Source organism: Myxine glutinosa, chromosome 12 (assembly GCF_964187855.1).
Source record: "Myxine glutinosa chromosome 12, kmMyxGlut1.1, whole genome shotgun sequence".
In the NCBI taxonomy this organism is placed as follows: Eukaryota; Metazoa; Chordata; class Myxini; order Myxiniformes; family Myxinidae; genus Myxine; species Myxine glutinosa.
Window position 1 is genome coordinate 27,318,652 of NC_136272.1, and position 17,136 is coordinate 27,335,787.

The 17,136-nt window shown below is 47.9% G+C and overlaps 1 protein-coding gene across 1 annotated transcript in view; it reads right to left on the minus strand.

Annotated features, from left to right (window-relative positions):
* The window catches only part of PACC1 (proton activated chloride channel 1), a 66,699-nt gene that overhangs the window by 37,627 nt on the left and 11,936 nt on the right, over positions 1 to 17,136 (minus strand). The window contains exons 6-8 of the mRNA XM_068101397.2: positions 15,926 to 16,067; positions 2,100 to 2,207; positions 1,757 to 1,822 (exon numbers count right to left, since the gene is read on the minus strand). Of these exons, the coding sequence (XP_067957498.2) occupies positions 1,757 to 1,822; positions 2,100 to 2,207; positions 15,926 to 16,067 (316 nt within the window). The remainder of the gene's footprint in view (positions 1 to 1,756; positions 1,823 to 2,099; positions 2,208 to 15,925; positions 16,068 to 17,136) is intronic.

Below are 17,136 nucleotides of genomic sequence, written 5' to 3' on the forward strand. Positions count from 1 at the left end.
CCAAAAGAACAATCACAGGTCCTGGGTTGCGTTTTGTAAATAAAGTAGCGTCGTTGTAAATAATGCGCCCCCACCGTAAGTGTATAGTTTGAAGACAATTCCGCAATTCGGTTAGTTGTGGGCGTGTATCTGTTAGGCAGGGTGCAATGGAGCAGCGGGACATATTAATTTATGTTTTAAAACTGTCACACTCAGGGTCAGGTTAAATGTAGAGGGAACTACACCTACGTGCCACACTAAACGTAAAGGTAATAGGCCCGGGACGTGCCTAAGAGGAGGAGGGTGCAGTGTTGTGGATATGAGGATTGTGTTTTTTTTATTGTTGTGTAAATTGTTGTAAAAATATCGCCCTCCTTCCTCTAGTTGTGTATAAAGGTCAAAGTGCGTCCCGTAATTAGGTCATAAACAATCACGTTAGCCAATCTTAGATTTCCTCCTTGTTGGTAGTTTATTTCCTTATTCTATGTAGGTTAAGGCTGTGTCTTCCATTAATTGACCCTCCATTGCACCGAATTCAAATAGATAGATCCCCTTTCATTGTCAATAACAAAGCCTCGATTGCCAACTGCATTCGCCGCAGCTATTGGGCGGTTTTCACCGCGACTCCATTAGCCACGAGGTGGGCTTGGAGAAGAAGGGGGAGGAGCCGCCGAATCCAGGGCGTTGGCCGCCCCTCGTCATCAAGGGCGTAGCCAGAGAGCCCGTGCCGACCAATCAGGGCCGAGGCGAGCTCACCGATGGGCGTGTTCTAGAGGCCGGCGGCTGGATCGCCCGCGGCGTTATAAAAAGCGCGCGCGGAAGCCTTTGAGAAGTTGAGTCAGAGATACGGCAGAAGTGCGAAGTGCCAAGTGCCAAGTAGAACAAGTGCCAAGTGCGAAAGAACAAGTGCCAAGTGCCAAGTGCCAAGTGAGAAGCGCCAAGAGAGAGTTGCACAGAGATGCCAAGAAAGAGTTCTAAGGAGCAGCTTTGGAGAGCGCACGGTGCACCAGAGGAGCTTCGCCGTGCAGTTTGGAACCGCGGCGGTTTGGCGATCCCAGCTCGAGTATTGACGGCGGCTGTCCGCTTCCAGCCCGACCGATCCCCGCTGAACCTTCCGCTCCCACCAAGCTATTCCTCCTTCCAATCATCCCTGCCTGCAAATTCCCCATTCGTGTGAGTCCGTCTTTGTTTGTTCTGTCTTGGGGTATAAGTTAAGCCTGTGTAGATAAGCTAACTGTGTCTCCTTGATTCCTTCTGTCATTATTTCATTATCTTTCCTTCTTCCTTGGTTTCTTTTGGTCCTGTAAATAGTAATAAATAATAGTCGTAGTTCAAACCTTTTTGCCTTCGTCTTCCTCTTCTTCACATCCGTGTCGTCTTTGTCTTTTCCCCATTGAATATCTGTGGCACGATTTGGCCCACGTTTAAGGAATCGGGTCTTAGTCATTGTTAATAGTTCGGGCCGCGGCCGCCATCCGCTCGGCAAATCAACACCTTATCCGCGGTCCGTAACAATATTTCATTAAGAGGCAAATTACATGACAAGGAAAAAAAAAAAAACATTTTTGGGAAAAGGAAGACGAAAAGGAGACGAAAAGAAAAGAGGAAGGGAAGAAGAAAAGCGATGAATGAAGGAAACGTATCAGAAATACGGGTGGGTGGGTTTCACTCCTTATAAAGTTCTTGGGCATTAACATTTCAACGGAGTTTGTAGTCCATACCACCCATTAAAGAACAAGTGTAGCACATACAAAATTTGATTGATTTGAGACAATACCTTGAACAGGGCTAGGAAGACCCCACAGAGTACCGCAGCAACATTCCAAGGGCTGGCTGTCACCACCTGTGAAGGCCACACACAAGACGTATCCTTCAAGAGGAGTACACACCAATTCAAATATGTAAACAGTAACCTACAGTTGATCGATTCAATAATCTGAGATGTTATTGCTGCTGGATTCCCCTTGAAAATATCAACTCCATATTTGGTTGTCCATTTTGCCAGGATAGTGGATTATTATATAAGCCTTTATGGTCAGGTCTATGGATATCATACGTTGTTGCCTTGGTCCAGTAAAAGTGGTGAAACCGTTCAACATTATACAGGCCAAAACTCTCACGTGATGCACTTCCTGGATGAACGGATCTTTCCACTCGAACACCACAAAGAACAGTTCTGTCAGCTGATCTGCCTCTTGCCGTTTGTTGTTGTACTTCACTTGATTGGTCTGTCAAGAGAAGGGTTCAATACCTCTTACCAACACTTCGTTTTAGACTCCTAACTCCCCCAAGGCAACAGGGGATGGGCATGCAACTGCTTACAAATTAAAAGCTTACAACTGCTTACAAGCTGGTTAAAAATATCAAACTGAATAAAAATTATATACACTACATGGCCAAAAGTATGCGAACACCCCTTATTAGTGGATTCGGCTGTTTCAGCCACACCCATTGCTGACAGGTACAGTGCATTCAGAAAGTATTGTTATGACGGGGGGGTAAAGGAATATCTAGAGCCAGGTAGATCTGTATAGGTAGGCATTCGACTGTCGCGATAGGGAATCTACCTTGCAATAAGTTCTGCGTTTTAGGCGGTTTGTCGGGATAAGAGTATACCTGTGAACATACAAGGATGTTCGGGTGTTAAATAGTGTCGGGACGAAGATAAACCCCTGTGTGTAAAACCTGGTCCCCTGGTAAACCCCTGGTAATCATTCCTTTGTCCCTTATGGCAACGTACACATACACATATAAACACTTAGATAGGCCCTTCAGTGCAACATTAATTAGTTCCCTTCCCTTACAATGACTTTGGAGGAAAACAGGCAGAAAGCCAGGCCAGGGCACCGCCGATGGGGGCGCAGCCAGCCACACCACCAACTGGCCTAGCAACCAGCCTCATGGCAGGCTGGGAGCCATGCCCAGGAGGACTGTTGATTGGCCAGGGAGAGGGGCGAGCAACACCACAGTGCGGGGAGCACTCGGCCAATGACAGGGGACCAGCAAAGAGAACATTGGAGAAGATTGGACGCAAGGTTATAAAAGGGCGCGCCGCACGACATTTTGTCCCTCTTTCTCTTGACTCTTGGTGCTGCACAACCTCTCTGTGCTCTTTGTCTCTCTTCGCGCTGGACCTCATGTTGGAGATCGGCCCCTTCGGGTTGGAGATTGGCTTCGGGTGGGGATCGCTGGCCCGGCGTTGGTTCCTTTTGGACGTGGTGCATCGGTGCTGGCCACTCTGCCATAAAGCCAGATCGGTGGAGTGTTGCAGTGATGGTTGTCCTTCTGGAGGTTTCTCCCATCTCCACACAGGATCTCTGGAGCTCAGCCAGAGTGAACATTGTGTTCTTGTTCACCTCTCTTACCAAGGCCCTTCTCCCCCGATTGCTCAGTTTGGCCAGGCGGCCAGCTCTAGGAAGAGTCCTGGTTGTTCCAAACTTCTTCCATTTAAGAATTATGGAGGCCACTGTGCTCTTGGAAACCTTCAATGCAGCAGCAATTTTTTTGTAGGCTTCCGCAGATCTGTGCCTCGCCACAATCCTGTCTGAGCCCTTCAGGCAGTTCCTTCGACCTCATGGCTTGGTTTTTGCTCTGATATGCATTGCCAGCTGAAAGACCTTATATAGACAGGTGTGTGCCTTTCCAAATCATGTCCAATCAATTGAATTTACCACAGGTGGACTCCAATCAAGGTGTAGAAACATCTCAAAGATGATCAAGAGAAATGGGAGGCACCTGAGCTAAATTTCAAGTGTCATAGCAAAGGGTATGAATACTTATATCAATGTGATATTTCAGTTTTTTCTTTTTAATAAATTTGCAAAACTTTCTAAAATCCTGTTTTCTCTTTGTCATTATGGGGTATTGAGTGTAGATTGATGAGGAAAAAATCGAATTTAAACGATTTCAGCATGAGGCTGCAACATAACAAAATGTGAAAAAAGTGAAGGGGTCTGAATACTTTCTGAATGCACTGTATAGTGTATATGTATATATTGCTACGGTTTTGAGATTTGCACATTGGACTCATTAAAGGTTAAAGGTTAAAGGTTGCCCCCCAATAGTTAGTTCCACGAGCAACACGTAGGCCCCTTGTAGTATAGTTATTTCTTAGTATGTGTAAGTATAGGCCATTTCCCCTATTAATATCTGCGTTGTGTAAAGACATGAGATTAGGTCCCATTCATTTTGCGTCCACCCTCCAATTCCACCTCTATGGGCACAATTCGTTCCACGTCGCATTAGGGTGCTCATTAGTCGAGTCAACACGAGGTAGGCCTCGGAACGTCGGGGCAGAGTCGAGGGTGGAGCGACAGAAGCAATGACGGTAGGGGTCACCAACCAACCAGGGCTTGAGCAGCATGGCGTGAGAAGGCATGGTAAGAGAGATCTGGTGAGTTCCAGAGAGTTCACTGGGCGGGGCTATATAAGTCCATGCAAACAGCCCTCGAAAGGACTCGCAGAGGGAAGGACTCGCAAGGACTTGGTCGGAGGACTCGCAGATCGAAAGGACTTGAGGGGGGCGAGCGGATTGTAAAGGACTTACAGCGAGGACTTGTTGGGAGCGCATTGTGAGCACTTGTTGAAGCGCATCGAAAGGGACTCGTGAAGAGCACTTCGTTGTGATAGCGCTTTGAGGCTTTGAACTGTAATCTCGCCATATTACGTGCGGCCAGAGGGGAAGAAGAAGAGGTGTTGGCGGTACGAGTACGCGGCCACAGCAAAACGCGCCAGTGGCTAATAGCGAATACCCCAGCCACGCGAGTAAACGCGGCAATAGCCACCAGTGATTTACCATCAGCCGCACCAGAGCCCGCCCCCTATCGTACGCCGTAATAACCTTCGTGTCCAAATGGCACGTTACGAGCTCCTGCCTTCCCAAGGATCCATCTGCGCGGGACGAGCTGGGGACCGGAGGGGGCTGACCATCCTTGGATGTGCCATCCATCCCTGGACGTGCTGACCATCCTCATCTTCATCTGCAATCCGTGTGTGTGTGTGTGTGTGTGTGTGTGTGTGTGTGTGTGTGTGTGTGTGTGTGTGTGTGTGTGTGTGTGTGTGTGTGTGTCAGACGGGCCCGTAGTCTTGGGTATTAAGAATAAGACTGTATAAGCTGCCCTGTGTCTCTGCATCCTGTACTGTAAATACGTGCAATAGTAATTAAACCATTTGTTCTTCCTGTCTTTCCTGATTCGATCGTACCTGTGATTTCTCCATTGACTAAGCGTGGTACGAATAACATCGCTCCAATCGGGTTCCATCAACTAAACGGCTCGGATCACGTGTACGCTACCGCTCGGCGCATCCACCAACACACGTGGTTCGGGTGAGGCTTATCTCCTCGTTTCAGGGCAGCGCTAGTACTTAGGTAACAGCGAATTTGGTCCTGCAACCCTATTTAGCGCTGTCCGGAAAGGACGTGATCGGTCTCGGGTCGCATCTGGTCAGTCAAAGACAAGGGGACTAACCCCCCCTCCCCTTGGTAAGGGGGGAAGGCCGGCGACAGATCCGCAACAATTGGTGTCGGGGAGTGGGATTTGTAACCCAACCAAATTTTTTTGGACAAATTTAGTCAAAATTAAGAGCGACCAAAATTTAGTATAAAAATCCAAATTGAATTCGTACCATGGATAGCAAAGACGGTCGAATGCCGGTGGGGCTAAATGAGGAGGTAGAGGAGGTAGAAGAATTAATAACCCTGGACCGAAAAGGGCAGTTGGTAATGGAGGACATTGATGAGGGTGCAGCAGCTGGGGAAGAAAATGGCGGCGCCTCGCATGTGGCGGCGGAAGCCGGGCCCGCTGTGCAAGCCGGGTTTAGCATCGAATTACTCATGGTTCAGATAAAAGCATCCCTGAAAATGGAGGGGGACGAATCAAGAAGGGAAATGAATGCAAAAATGGAGGCAATGGAGGGTAGATTGGAAAACAAAATGGACGCCCAAAAGAATGGCATCAATAAAATAAATGGGAAAATGGATGCCCAAGAGAATAACTTGAAGGAAATGAGGGAAGAAGTAAGGGGTAACATGGAAAAATTGGAAAGCAAAATGGGCGGCCAAATAAAGGAAATGGGGGACAAATCCAATCGGGAATTGGAAAGGATGAGGGTGGCGTCAAACAACAACACAAACAACATGCATTTTAAAGGCCATTTTCCCTACTAGAGCGGGGGTTAGCCTTGCGGTCCCCATGACAATCTTCTCCATTTTGCCCTATTTTCTGCATCTCTCCTTGTTAACCCCCGTGCCCGCATTTCTTCTTCCACCATCTTTAGCCAAGTCTTTCTCGGTCTTCCCCGTCCTCTACTTCCTTCTACATTCATTTCCATCACTCTTCTCAACCAGCCACTTTCATCCTTCCTCAACACATGACCAAACCATCTCAACCTGTTCCTCTTCACAGCATCAATCACAGGCTCTATTCCCATCATCTTTCGCAATTCATCATTTGTCTTCCTCTCTCTCAACGATACTCCGCACATCCGTCAAACCATTCGCATTTCCACCCTTTTCAACCTTCGTTGCTGCTCTACGTTCATTACCCATGTCTCGCTCTCATAAATCATAACACTTCTCACACATGCAGCATACACCTTTCCCTTCAGCTTCAACGACACTCCCCTCATCATCAGCACACCACTCAGTTCCCGAAACGTCTTCCATGCACATCTCACTCGAGCAACCGTTGCCGAGTCTGATCCACCTTCTCCATTCAGCATGTCTCCGAGGTAGCAAAATGTTTTCACACCTTCCAGCTTCACGCCGTCTCCAAGATCCAACTCAACATTTCCTCCATCTGCAGCTCCCTCTGTGCACACCTTACATTTGAATGTAGCTGCCACACTGGTTAATGACCCTCTCAGACCACTACATTTTTGATGAACCCACTCAGCGCACATTGTACATTGAATGGAGTTCACTCCGACACCCTTCCTACACACAGCACAGGGCCACTTCCCAGTTCTTTCCACCTCACCACATGCTTTACCACTTGCCATCACCTTCGTCTTTCCGATATTCACCTTCAGACCTTTTGTCTCCATACATTCCTTCCACTTGTTCATCTTTTCCTTCAGTCCATCCATACTTTCCGCAATCAACACCAGATCATCTGCATACAACAACTCCCACGGTAAACCCTCCTTTACGTTCTGAGCCACTACCTCCATCACAGCTACAAATAGTAGTGGACTTAGTACCGACCCCTGATGCACTCCCACCTTCACCTCAAACTCACCACTGTTCCCGTCCTTCGTCCTTACAGCTGTGCACGCTCTTTTGTACATTGCCATCACTACTCTGATCAACCATTCCTCCACTCCTACCTTCCTCAATGCCCATGTCAATACTTTGCGTGGAACCCTATCGAATGCTTTCTCCAGATGAACAAACCCAAGAAACAACTTCTTCCTCTTCTCCATGTACTTCTCCTGCAACTGCCTCACAATGAAAAGTGCGTCTGTCGTTCCTCTTCCTGGCATAAATCCAAACTGCATTTCGTCGATCTTCACTTTCTTCCTTATCCTCCTCTCCAACACCCTTTCCAATACCTTCATTCCATGCTCCAATAACATTATCGCTCGGTATGAGCCACACTCCAGAGGGTCATCTTTCCCCTTGTATAGAGGGACGAGGGTACTCAGTTCCCAATCCACTGGAATGCGGCCTTCTTTCACCACCAGATTACAGATCTCTGTCATTCTCTTCACACCCCAACTTCCTGCTGCCTTCAACATATCTCCCACAACTCCCGTCGGCCCTCCCGCTTTTCTACCCTTCATTGCTTTTATCGCTTCCTCAACTTCCTTCTCAGTTATCTTCTCTGCCGGTCCTAAAACTGGGTTACTCTCTATGTTGTCATCCCATTCATTCTCTGTATTCAACAGCATTTCCATATATCTTTTCCCTCTTCCTTTAATTCCATCTGGGTCGACAACGATTTGTCCCACTTCATCCTTCAAGCAACTCACCCCCATCACATCACACCTCTCTTTCGCTATCTGCTTTGCAATCCTGAATACTGCTTTCTGACCCTCTTCCGAATCAAAGCGTTCTCCGAACATTTTCCTGCATGCCTCCTGCACCTTTGCTACCTCTTTCTTTGCAGCCTTCTTGGCTGCCTTATAACTTTCATGCTCTGCTTTTTCTGCTCCCGTACCCTTCGCCTTCTGCCACTCCTTCAACTTCTTCCTCTTCTCGTCAATCCTCTTTCCAACTTCATCATCCCACCACCATGTTTCTGAGTGCCTCGGTGGTCCTTTTGTCCACCCACATACCTCACCAACGGCTCCCAACAGACTAGCTTTCATTGACATCCAACCACTTTCAAGCTCAACCACATCATCCTCGACCCTACTCAGCCTCTCTTTTAATGCCTCCCTTACTGTCACCTCTTTCAACCTCCACACCTTCATTCTCGATTGGTACTTCACCCGCCGAGCTCTCCTCGCACCTTTCACCCTTATGTTGCAGACAACCAAGTGGTGCTGTGAAACAGCCTCCTCCCCCGGGATCACCTTTGTGTCCCGGAGGTGCCCCCTATCTCGCCTACGCACCATCAGGTAGTCAACGGTTGTCGTCGACCCACTTGACGTGTATGTAACAAGCTTATTGGCGTCAAAGAAAGAAATAAAAGAGGCAGGGAAGGATATAAGGCGCAGGTTGAGCGAAGAGGTCGCAAAAGGACACGACGAGGTAACGCGGTGTGGGGAACGCGTGTGGAGCGGGGTAGAGCAGAGCGCGGGGGAATGGGCCGAGTGTATAGAAATCGCGACTCGGGGTGTGGAAAAGCCGACGGCCGCCGAATTGGAAAAGAGAATTTTACGTGCACCGGCGGTCGTCGAGCTAGATAAAGAAACAGAAATTATAGGTGAAATGGGGCTGAAGAGACGGGAGAAAAAGTAAATGAATTGCGGGAGGAAAAGATGGAATGTGCACAAAGTCCATGTTCGCATTGTGATGTCGTGCTGCCTAACCCCAATGAAAGTTTGCAGGTGTTGGCGGAGAAGAGGATCCTCAAGGTGAGCAGGAGCGTGCATAGCAGGAATGTGTTTGGCGCGAAAAGATTTTTAGCTCGCTTGGGATCCAGACGGAACCCGGGTGCTCGTGGAAGGTCCGTGGTGCGGTGTGAAAGCGAATGGCGCGCATGTGAGGAAAAAGTGTGCGCCGGAGCGCGAGTGCAAGACGGAGTGTATGTGGGAAGAGTGCGTCGAAGACGAGTGTGAAACAGAGTGTGTGATGGCCGAGGAGAGCGAGAGAGGATGCACACCGGAGTGTGTCGTCGGGAGTGTGCAGGAGTGCACACCAGAGCACGTGATTGGGTGTGCAACAGGAGAGTGCACACCCGTGGGTAAGTGTGCGCTGATTGGGTGTGTACCGGGAGAGTGCACACCCGTGGTTGTTACGGGGTGCGTAACAAAGGAGTGTGCGCAAGAGTATGCGCGAGGGTGTGCGGTGATGATTGGGTGTGTACACCCGTGGGTGTTACAGAGGATGTAACGAGAGAGTGCACGAGAGGAGTGCGTGGAGGAAAAGTGTGTAACGGAGTGTGAGTGGTATGAGTGCGCCAGAATGTGCGCGAGGGAGTGTGCGAATGGCGTGAGTGCGCCTGAGTGGTGTGCACCTGAGTGTGCAAGAAAAGAGTGCACGGGAGAGTGCAGTAATAGAATGCAGGGAGTGTATGGGAGGCGCTGGAGCGCCGCAGTGTACGAGTGTGGAACGGGTGTGAGAATGCGACTCGAGCATCGACGCAGACCGGGGGAGTAGCGTTTAGGGCGACGTATAGCCGACGCGAGTCCTCGGTGAGTGGTGTGCTTTGTGTGCAGCGGGGATCGTTGCCGCGACGGCGTGCACGATTCATGCCGGGCCCCGCCCTGTATGGTCGGTGCCGCGCCTTAGCGGGAAAGGCGATCGGCACGGTTCAAGGGGGGGTAGGAGAGGTCGGGGCCGCGCCCCCTGGCGGCCGTGGTGCTCCGACCGTGGGCGGTTGGGCCATCGCGCAGGGGACCGAAAGGCTCCGCGCAGAGATGGCGTCTGGAACCTTGGCCCAAGCATGCCTCCTCCCCTGAATCGAAAATGCCGGACGGACCCAACCTACAGTAGACGAACCACCCGCATGCATCGCTCGGCTTTGCGAAGCCGAGCTGTGAAAGTGTATATCCGCACTGAGAGGCTCGAGTACAGTGGACGATTAGTGATAGTGTTGGGGAATGGTACCCTGCATAGGGGAATGGTAGCTGTACCATTCCATTGGGGCACATGAGCTTTAGATTTATGGGGTGGCAGTGAAGACTAGCCGAGGGCGGGCTCGGATATTGATAGGGATTTAGCAGACCGTAGGGACAAGATTTAAGTAGTGACTTTTGTACAGGTAGAGGGGCCGTAGTTAGATTAGATGGATGTTAATGACGAGGGATGTGCTTAGTGTAAGGGATGACGGGAAAGCACGAGTCTAAAGGGCAAAAGCAGCTCTAGTTAGATGATGCTGTGTGTGTGAGAATCTTTGTGGTGCGCAGCAAATGAGGCATTGATTGAGAATGGCTGTGTGTGTGAGAATCTTATTGTTGCGCAAATGAGGAATTGGGTGTGTGATGAGCTTGAGCAAATGAGGAATTGAATGAGAATCTTGGTGAGCTTGAGCAAATGAGGAATTGGGTGTGTGATGAGCTTGAGCAAATGAGGAATTGAATGAGAATCTTGGTGAGCTTGAGCAAATGAGGAATTGGGTGTGTGTTAAGCTTGAGCAAATGAGGAATTGGGTGTGTGTTAAGCTTGAGCAAATGAGGAATTGGGTGTGTGTTGAGCTTGAGCAAATGAGGAATTGGTTGGGGATAACCAGAGGTGGTGTATTGTGGAGACAGGGAGTGTGTTAGAGTGAATTAGCTTGCGTGGTGTGCAAGTGGGGAACAGGTGTGTATGGAAAGTGGTGTGCGACAATAATGGTGTGTGAGATGAGTAGTGTGGAATGCTTGGTGTGGGAACAAAAGGTGTGGAATGCATGGTGCGAAGGAGTGAATGGGGAAGGAGGACCCATTTACGGATACCCGGGGTGGGTAGTTTAAAGTCAGGTAGAGGGTTTAGGTAAATTGTTTGGATATTGACACCTGTGGTGCGAGTAGTGGCAATGAAGTGCTTGGATGGGTGCATGAGTCTGTGGAAATGGCTGGTGGAGCCACACTACCCAGCCCCGAAATTGTGCAAAGGCACAGTAAGAAAAATTGGGGAGTGAGACCCAAATTGGAAGGCACCAGGTGATCAATGGGAATTCGGTTTTTAGAACCGCATAGTTTAAAGATGCCAATTGGCAGGGCATGACCCCGGGTTGTGCAAGTGAGTTAATGTAACTAGTGTAGTTAGGAAATGAGGAATTCTCTTCGCACCATCCACATCCACTCACCAAGGGAGACGGAACTCCACACCACGTTTTGTGAACGATTTGAGTGTAAGACGCATCATGTCGTGAAGTGTGACATTGTGTGTAATTCCATCTCTTCCTTCTTGGGAGGGATTGGAAGACGAATTTGGTTTAGAGGGAGATATGGGAGACAAGACAAAGAGACGAATTTGTAAAGTGTAAATACAGGGGAGGGGTAAAGGTACTGTAGTGTAGCCGACGTTGGGGGGTACGGACGGTAGGGATGAGTCTGCTCTGCTCGCTCCTCCGCGCCCCTCACATTGCATTACCTTGTATGATGTGTACCTTTGCGTCCTTGCCTCTGCTAACTGTGCTTTGTCTTTCCTCCCCACCCATGGACCCATTTTGGAGGGGAGTGTGCAGGAACCTTGAACTGTGCAGCTGCGCCTGGCTACACCTGTGCAGCACCCCTGCTACCTTTTGCTGCACCAATACACCTTATGGACCACACGTTCTGTGGCCTGGCATCTTTGCTGAGCGGTCATTTGCTGCAAACGTTACCTTGCACCTGTGGACCACTGGTTTTAAGTGGCGTCGATGTCACACAGTCGGACCACCTAAGATTGGCCCTGCTGGCAAATAAAAACGGACACGGTTTGTGCATTGTATTCTGGTGTGTCAGGAAAGAGGACCTTTAAGTTTTTATTATGGCACACCGAAGACGAAGCAGGAAGCAAGAAGATGCAGCCAAGCAGCAGCCAAGCAGCAAATGTGACATTTATTATGACATTTGATTTACATTTGACATTGACATTTGATTGTGCATTTATGACATTATGTCATTAATATGTCACGATGACATTTGAACTTTTGGTGCAATATGTATTGGTGTATTGGTGCATTGCTGTGTTTTCTCCCCTCCAATTTTCCTTCCAAAAAGAACAAGTCCTGGGTTATAGAGATGTAAATAATTAGTTTAGTGTTGTAAATAACATGCCCCCCACCGGCTTCATGTTTAGTTTGAGAATTAATTCCGCAATTCGGTTAGCTGTGGGTGTGAGTCGGTTAGAGTTAGTTACACAACGCAGTAAGTGGGACATATCTAGTGTTGTAAAACTGTCACATACAGGGTGTTAGATTAAATATTAGAGGGAAAACCACACCTAAGTGTCACACGTAATTTAAAAACTAGTCCTGAACCTTTCTCAAAACCGGTCGTTCGCACATGGGTGGTTCGACTCGGGGACGAGTCTGGCGAAGGAGGGGGGCAGTGCTACGGTTTTGAGATTTGCACATTGGACTCATTAAAGGTTAAAGGTTGCCCCCCAATAGTTAGTTCCACGAGCAACACGTAGGCCCCTTGTAGTATAGTTATTTCTTAGTATGTGTAAGTATAGGCCATTTCCCCTATTAATATCTACGTTGTGTAAAGACATGAGATTAGGTCCCATTCATTTTGCGTCCACCCTCCAATTCTACCTCTATGGGCACAATTCGTTCCACGTCACATTAGGGTGCTCACTAGTCAAGTTAACACGAGGTAGGCCTCGGAAGGTCGGGGTGGAGCGACACAAGCAATGACGGTAGGGGTCACCAACCAACCAGGGCTTGAGCGGCATGGCGTGAGAAGGCGTGGTAAGAGAGATCTCGTGAGTTCCAGAGAGTTCGCTGGGCGGGGCTATACAAGTCCATGCGAACAGCCCTCAAAAGGACTCGCAGAGGGAAGGACTCGCAAGGACTTGGTCGGAGGACTCGCAGATCGAAAGGACTTGAGGGGGGCGAGCAGATTGTAAAGGACTTACAGCGAGGACTTGTTGGGAAGCGCATTGTGAGCACTTGTTGAAGCGCATCAAAAGGGACTCGTGAAGAGCACTTAGTTGTGATAGCGCTTTGAGGCTTTGAACTGTAATCTCGCCATATTAGGTACGCGCCAGAGGGGAAGAAGAAAAAGCGTTGGCGGTACGAGTACGCAGCCACAGCAAAATGCGCCAGTGGCGAATAGCGAATATCCCAGCCATGCAAGTAAACGCGGCAATAGCCGCCAGTGATTTACCGTCAGCCGCACCAGAGCCCGCCCCCTACCGTACGCCGTAATAACCTTTGCGTCCAAACGGCACGTTACGAGCTCCTGCCTTCCCAAGGATCCATCTGTGCGGGACGAGCTGAGGACCGGAGGGGGCTGACCATCCTTGGACGTGCCATCCATCCCTGGACGTGCTGACCATCCTCATCTTCATCTGCAACACGTGTCTCTTCTCCAATGGCTTGATCTCTGATCATCAATTTGGTTTCAGACCAGGTCACTCTACTCTGGACATGCTGCTTCTGCTGTCTCAACAATGGATGGAGGTCCTCAATGCCAAACAGGAAATCAGAGCTGTCTCCCTTGACATATCAAGAGCCTTTGATACGGTCTGGCACCCAGCTCTGCTCACCAAACTCTCCTCCTATGGTATCCATGGAAATCTCCATGCATGGCTTGCGGACTTCCTCTCTGGTCGTAGTCAACGTGTGGCCCTGAATGGATTTCTCTCATCTCCCCTTCCTGTTCAGGCTGGAGTTCCCCAAGGAAGTGTGCTGGGCCCTGTGCTTTTTCTGGTCTTTATCAATGATCTCTCTGACTCTCTGGAAAATCCTCTCTATCTCTTTGCTGATGACTCCACTCTCTGCCGCTCCATTCCTCTTCCCTCAGATCGGCAGTCTGCAGCCTCCTCACTCTCTGAAGACCTGGACAAAATCACAGACTGGTCAAACAAGTGGAACATGTCTTTCAATCCTGCCAAATCTCACTCTCTTACTATGTCTCTCCGAAAAGATCGACTGGACAACCCTCCCATCTACTTTCTCAACAATCCTCTCCAAGAAGTTCTGTCACTCAAGCTTTTGGGTCTCACTATCTGCCATGATCTTTCTTGGGAAAACCACATTTCCAAGCTGGCCTTCAAAGCCAGTCGCCGACTGGGCATCCTCCGTCGTGCGAAGTCCTTCCTCGGCACACCTGAGCTCCTCACCACATACAAGGCTTTCATCCGCAGCTCTATGGAATACTGTTCTCCCCTATGGGCTGGTGCTCCTGCCTCACACCTGGCTCGGCTTCACGCTGTTGAATCCAAAGCTTTCAAAATCATTGGAATCTCCCGCGATGAAGCTATCTCTGAGGGCCTTTCACTCACTCACCGCAGGCAGGTAGGTGGTCTTTCTGTCTTCTACCGACTCCTCTCCGGCCTTGCTCCCCCAGCTCTCTCTGTGCTCTGTCCCCCAAATATTCCTACAGGTCGCACAAGATCTGCCAGCAACCCTCTGATGGTTAAACTGCCGAAATCTCGGCTCTCTGCTCACCTTCACTCTTTCATTCCTCTTTTCTCCCGCCTGTGGAACAAACTCCCACACTCCCTTCAATCCCTCTCCTCCCTCCAGGTCTTTAAAACAGCTGTTCACCACCATCTCTTATCTTCCCCCATCCATAACCTTGATCTTTTCTACCCCCACTAATTCACCCCAGATCCACCTTGTTTGAAATTCCAACTTATTTCCTGGAAATCCTGGCAGTGTCCATATGTTTATACCTCTCCCACCCCCCCCCCTTCACATGCCTCCCCCCCAAAGCCCTCTCCCTCCCACAGATCTCTCGATGTCTCCATGTCTCTCGGTCCCTGCTCTCAAATGTTGTGTTTGTGTCCTTCCCCCTCTCTCCCCATCTTGTCTACCGCTCCCGATGTTATTTGTTTTATGTGTCTGTTTGTCTTTCTGTGTGATTAATGTTCGCTCTTTCACGAGCCTCGATCTTGTATACAAAAAAAAAAAAAAAAAAAAAAAAAAAAAAAAAATCCCCGTGTGAGTGTGTGTGTGTGTCAGATGGGCCCGTAGTCTTGGGTATTAAGAATAAGACTGTATAAGCTGCCCTGTGTCTCTGCATCCTGTACTGTAAATACGTGCAATAGTAATTAAACTATTTGTTCTTCCTGTCTTTCCTGATTCGATCGTACCTGTGATTTCTCCATTGACTAAGCGTGGTACGAATAACATAGCTCCAATCGGGTTCCATCAACTAAATGGCTCGGATCACGTGTACGCTACCGCTCGGCGCATCCACCAACACACGTGGTTCGGGTGAGGCTTATCTCCTTGTTTCAGGGCAGCGCTAGTACTTAGGTAACAGCGAATTTGGTCCTCCAACCCTATTTAGCACTGTCCGGAAAGGACGTGATAGGTCTCGGGTCGCGTCTGGTCAGTCAAAGACAAGGGGACTACCCCCCCCCCCCCCCCTTGGTAAGGGGGGAAGGCCGGCGACAGATCCGCAACAATATGATATATATATATATACATATATATATATATATATATATATACATATATATATACATACATATATACATACATACATATATACATATATATATACATACATACATATATACATATATACATATATACATACATACATATATACATATATACATACATACATACATATATATATATATATATATATATATATATATATATATATATATATATATATATATATATATATATATATATATATGAATTGTGGTTCATACAGAGTATTAATCAAAATAAGTTTATATCACCTCCTGATGAAACTCGTCTAGCCTGGAGTCATCGGCTGGTGTGCGAATCAGAGACATCTTCACCCATGTGCGGAATCCACCCGAGAAACTCCACAACGTTCGCGAGGTCATGAGCTTTTCCAAGTATGCTGAACTATTGTTGCTGTGAAAGGACATCATAAATAGTAAATGATTATATAAAATATATTATTCAATCATATGATGGCCTCTAAAGGTGGTCAATCATATGATTAGTACAGTAGATCTGATAATGCGGACACACTTTAACACAGGACCGTTACAATACATTTTCGTATTCCTTTGGAAACATGCAAGATTAATAAGTCACCCAATAAATTTCCACATCCATATACATCATGAAAAATAAGTCTATAATGTTTTGTAAAGTTAACTATTCACCATCAATTAATTCATATGTGAAACAGGCAGGCTCCCCACCAGACACAGACAAACCTCTTTGAAAGATGGTAGAGATAAGAAAAGTATGGCAGTTGACAACAACATACAGACACAAAGACAGACACAGGGTGAATAAATGACACAAATGATAAAACACAGGATTAATCATCTCTAACTTAGACATAATGTACATTCAAGATAGAAAATCAACTTATTGTTAAATTAGAGAAAATAATTTGGTGTCAAACCATATTCAAGGGCGATTAGGCATGCTAGTTGAGCCCATAGGTCTTACAGCATACCTCAAACCATGAGTGGTGCAGGCAAACACACAGTGAAGGACGGGCATGGATAACTTTGATATAATCCACATTCCCGAAGCAAAATCAACTTGTGTTTAAACTAGACACAAGCAACAATGTTATGGCTTCATTGGACAACTTTGCCAAACCGTACCCAAGAGAAACTAGGGTGAAATATTAAAATGTAGGCTGCCCAAAGGCACGAAATCAAAGTTTTTCTGCAAGTGGACTCACTGACTGACACACATACGCACGCACATACACATGCACACACTGAGGTCAAACAGCTCCTTTCCTATTCCATCTACAGGAGCTGTATGATGTCATCGTTGGGCACCGAAGGGGGGTCGTCAATGACACGCTTACTCAGTTTTCACTCTGTTTGTTTGTTTGTCCGGGCAATATCTCAGCCATCCTTTGAGCTGGGAAGCTGAAATTTCGGCACAATAGTGAGCAAGTACTTTGGCAAAGACGGTTTTTAAATTTTTTTATTCATCAATTAATTGTTTA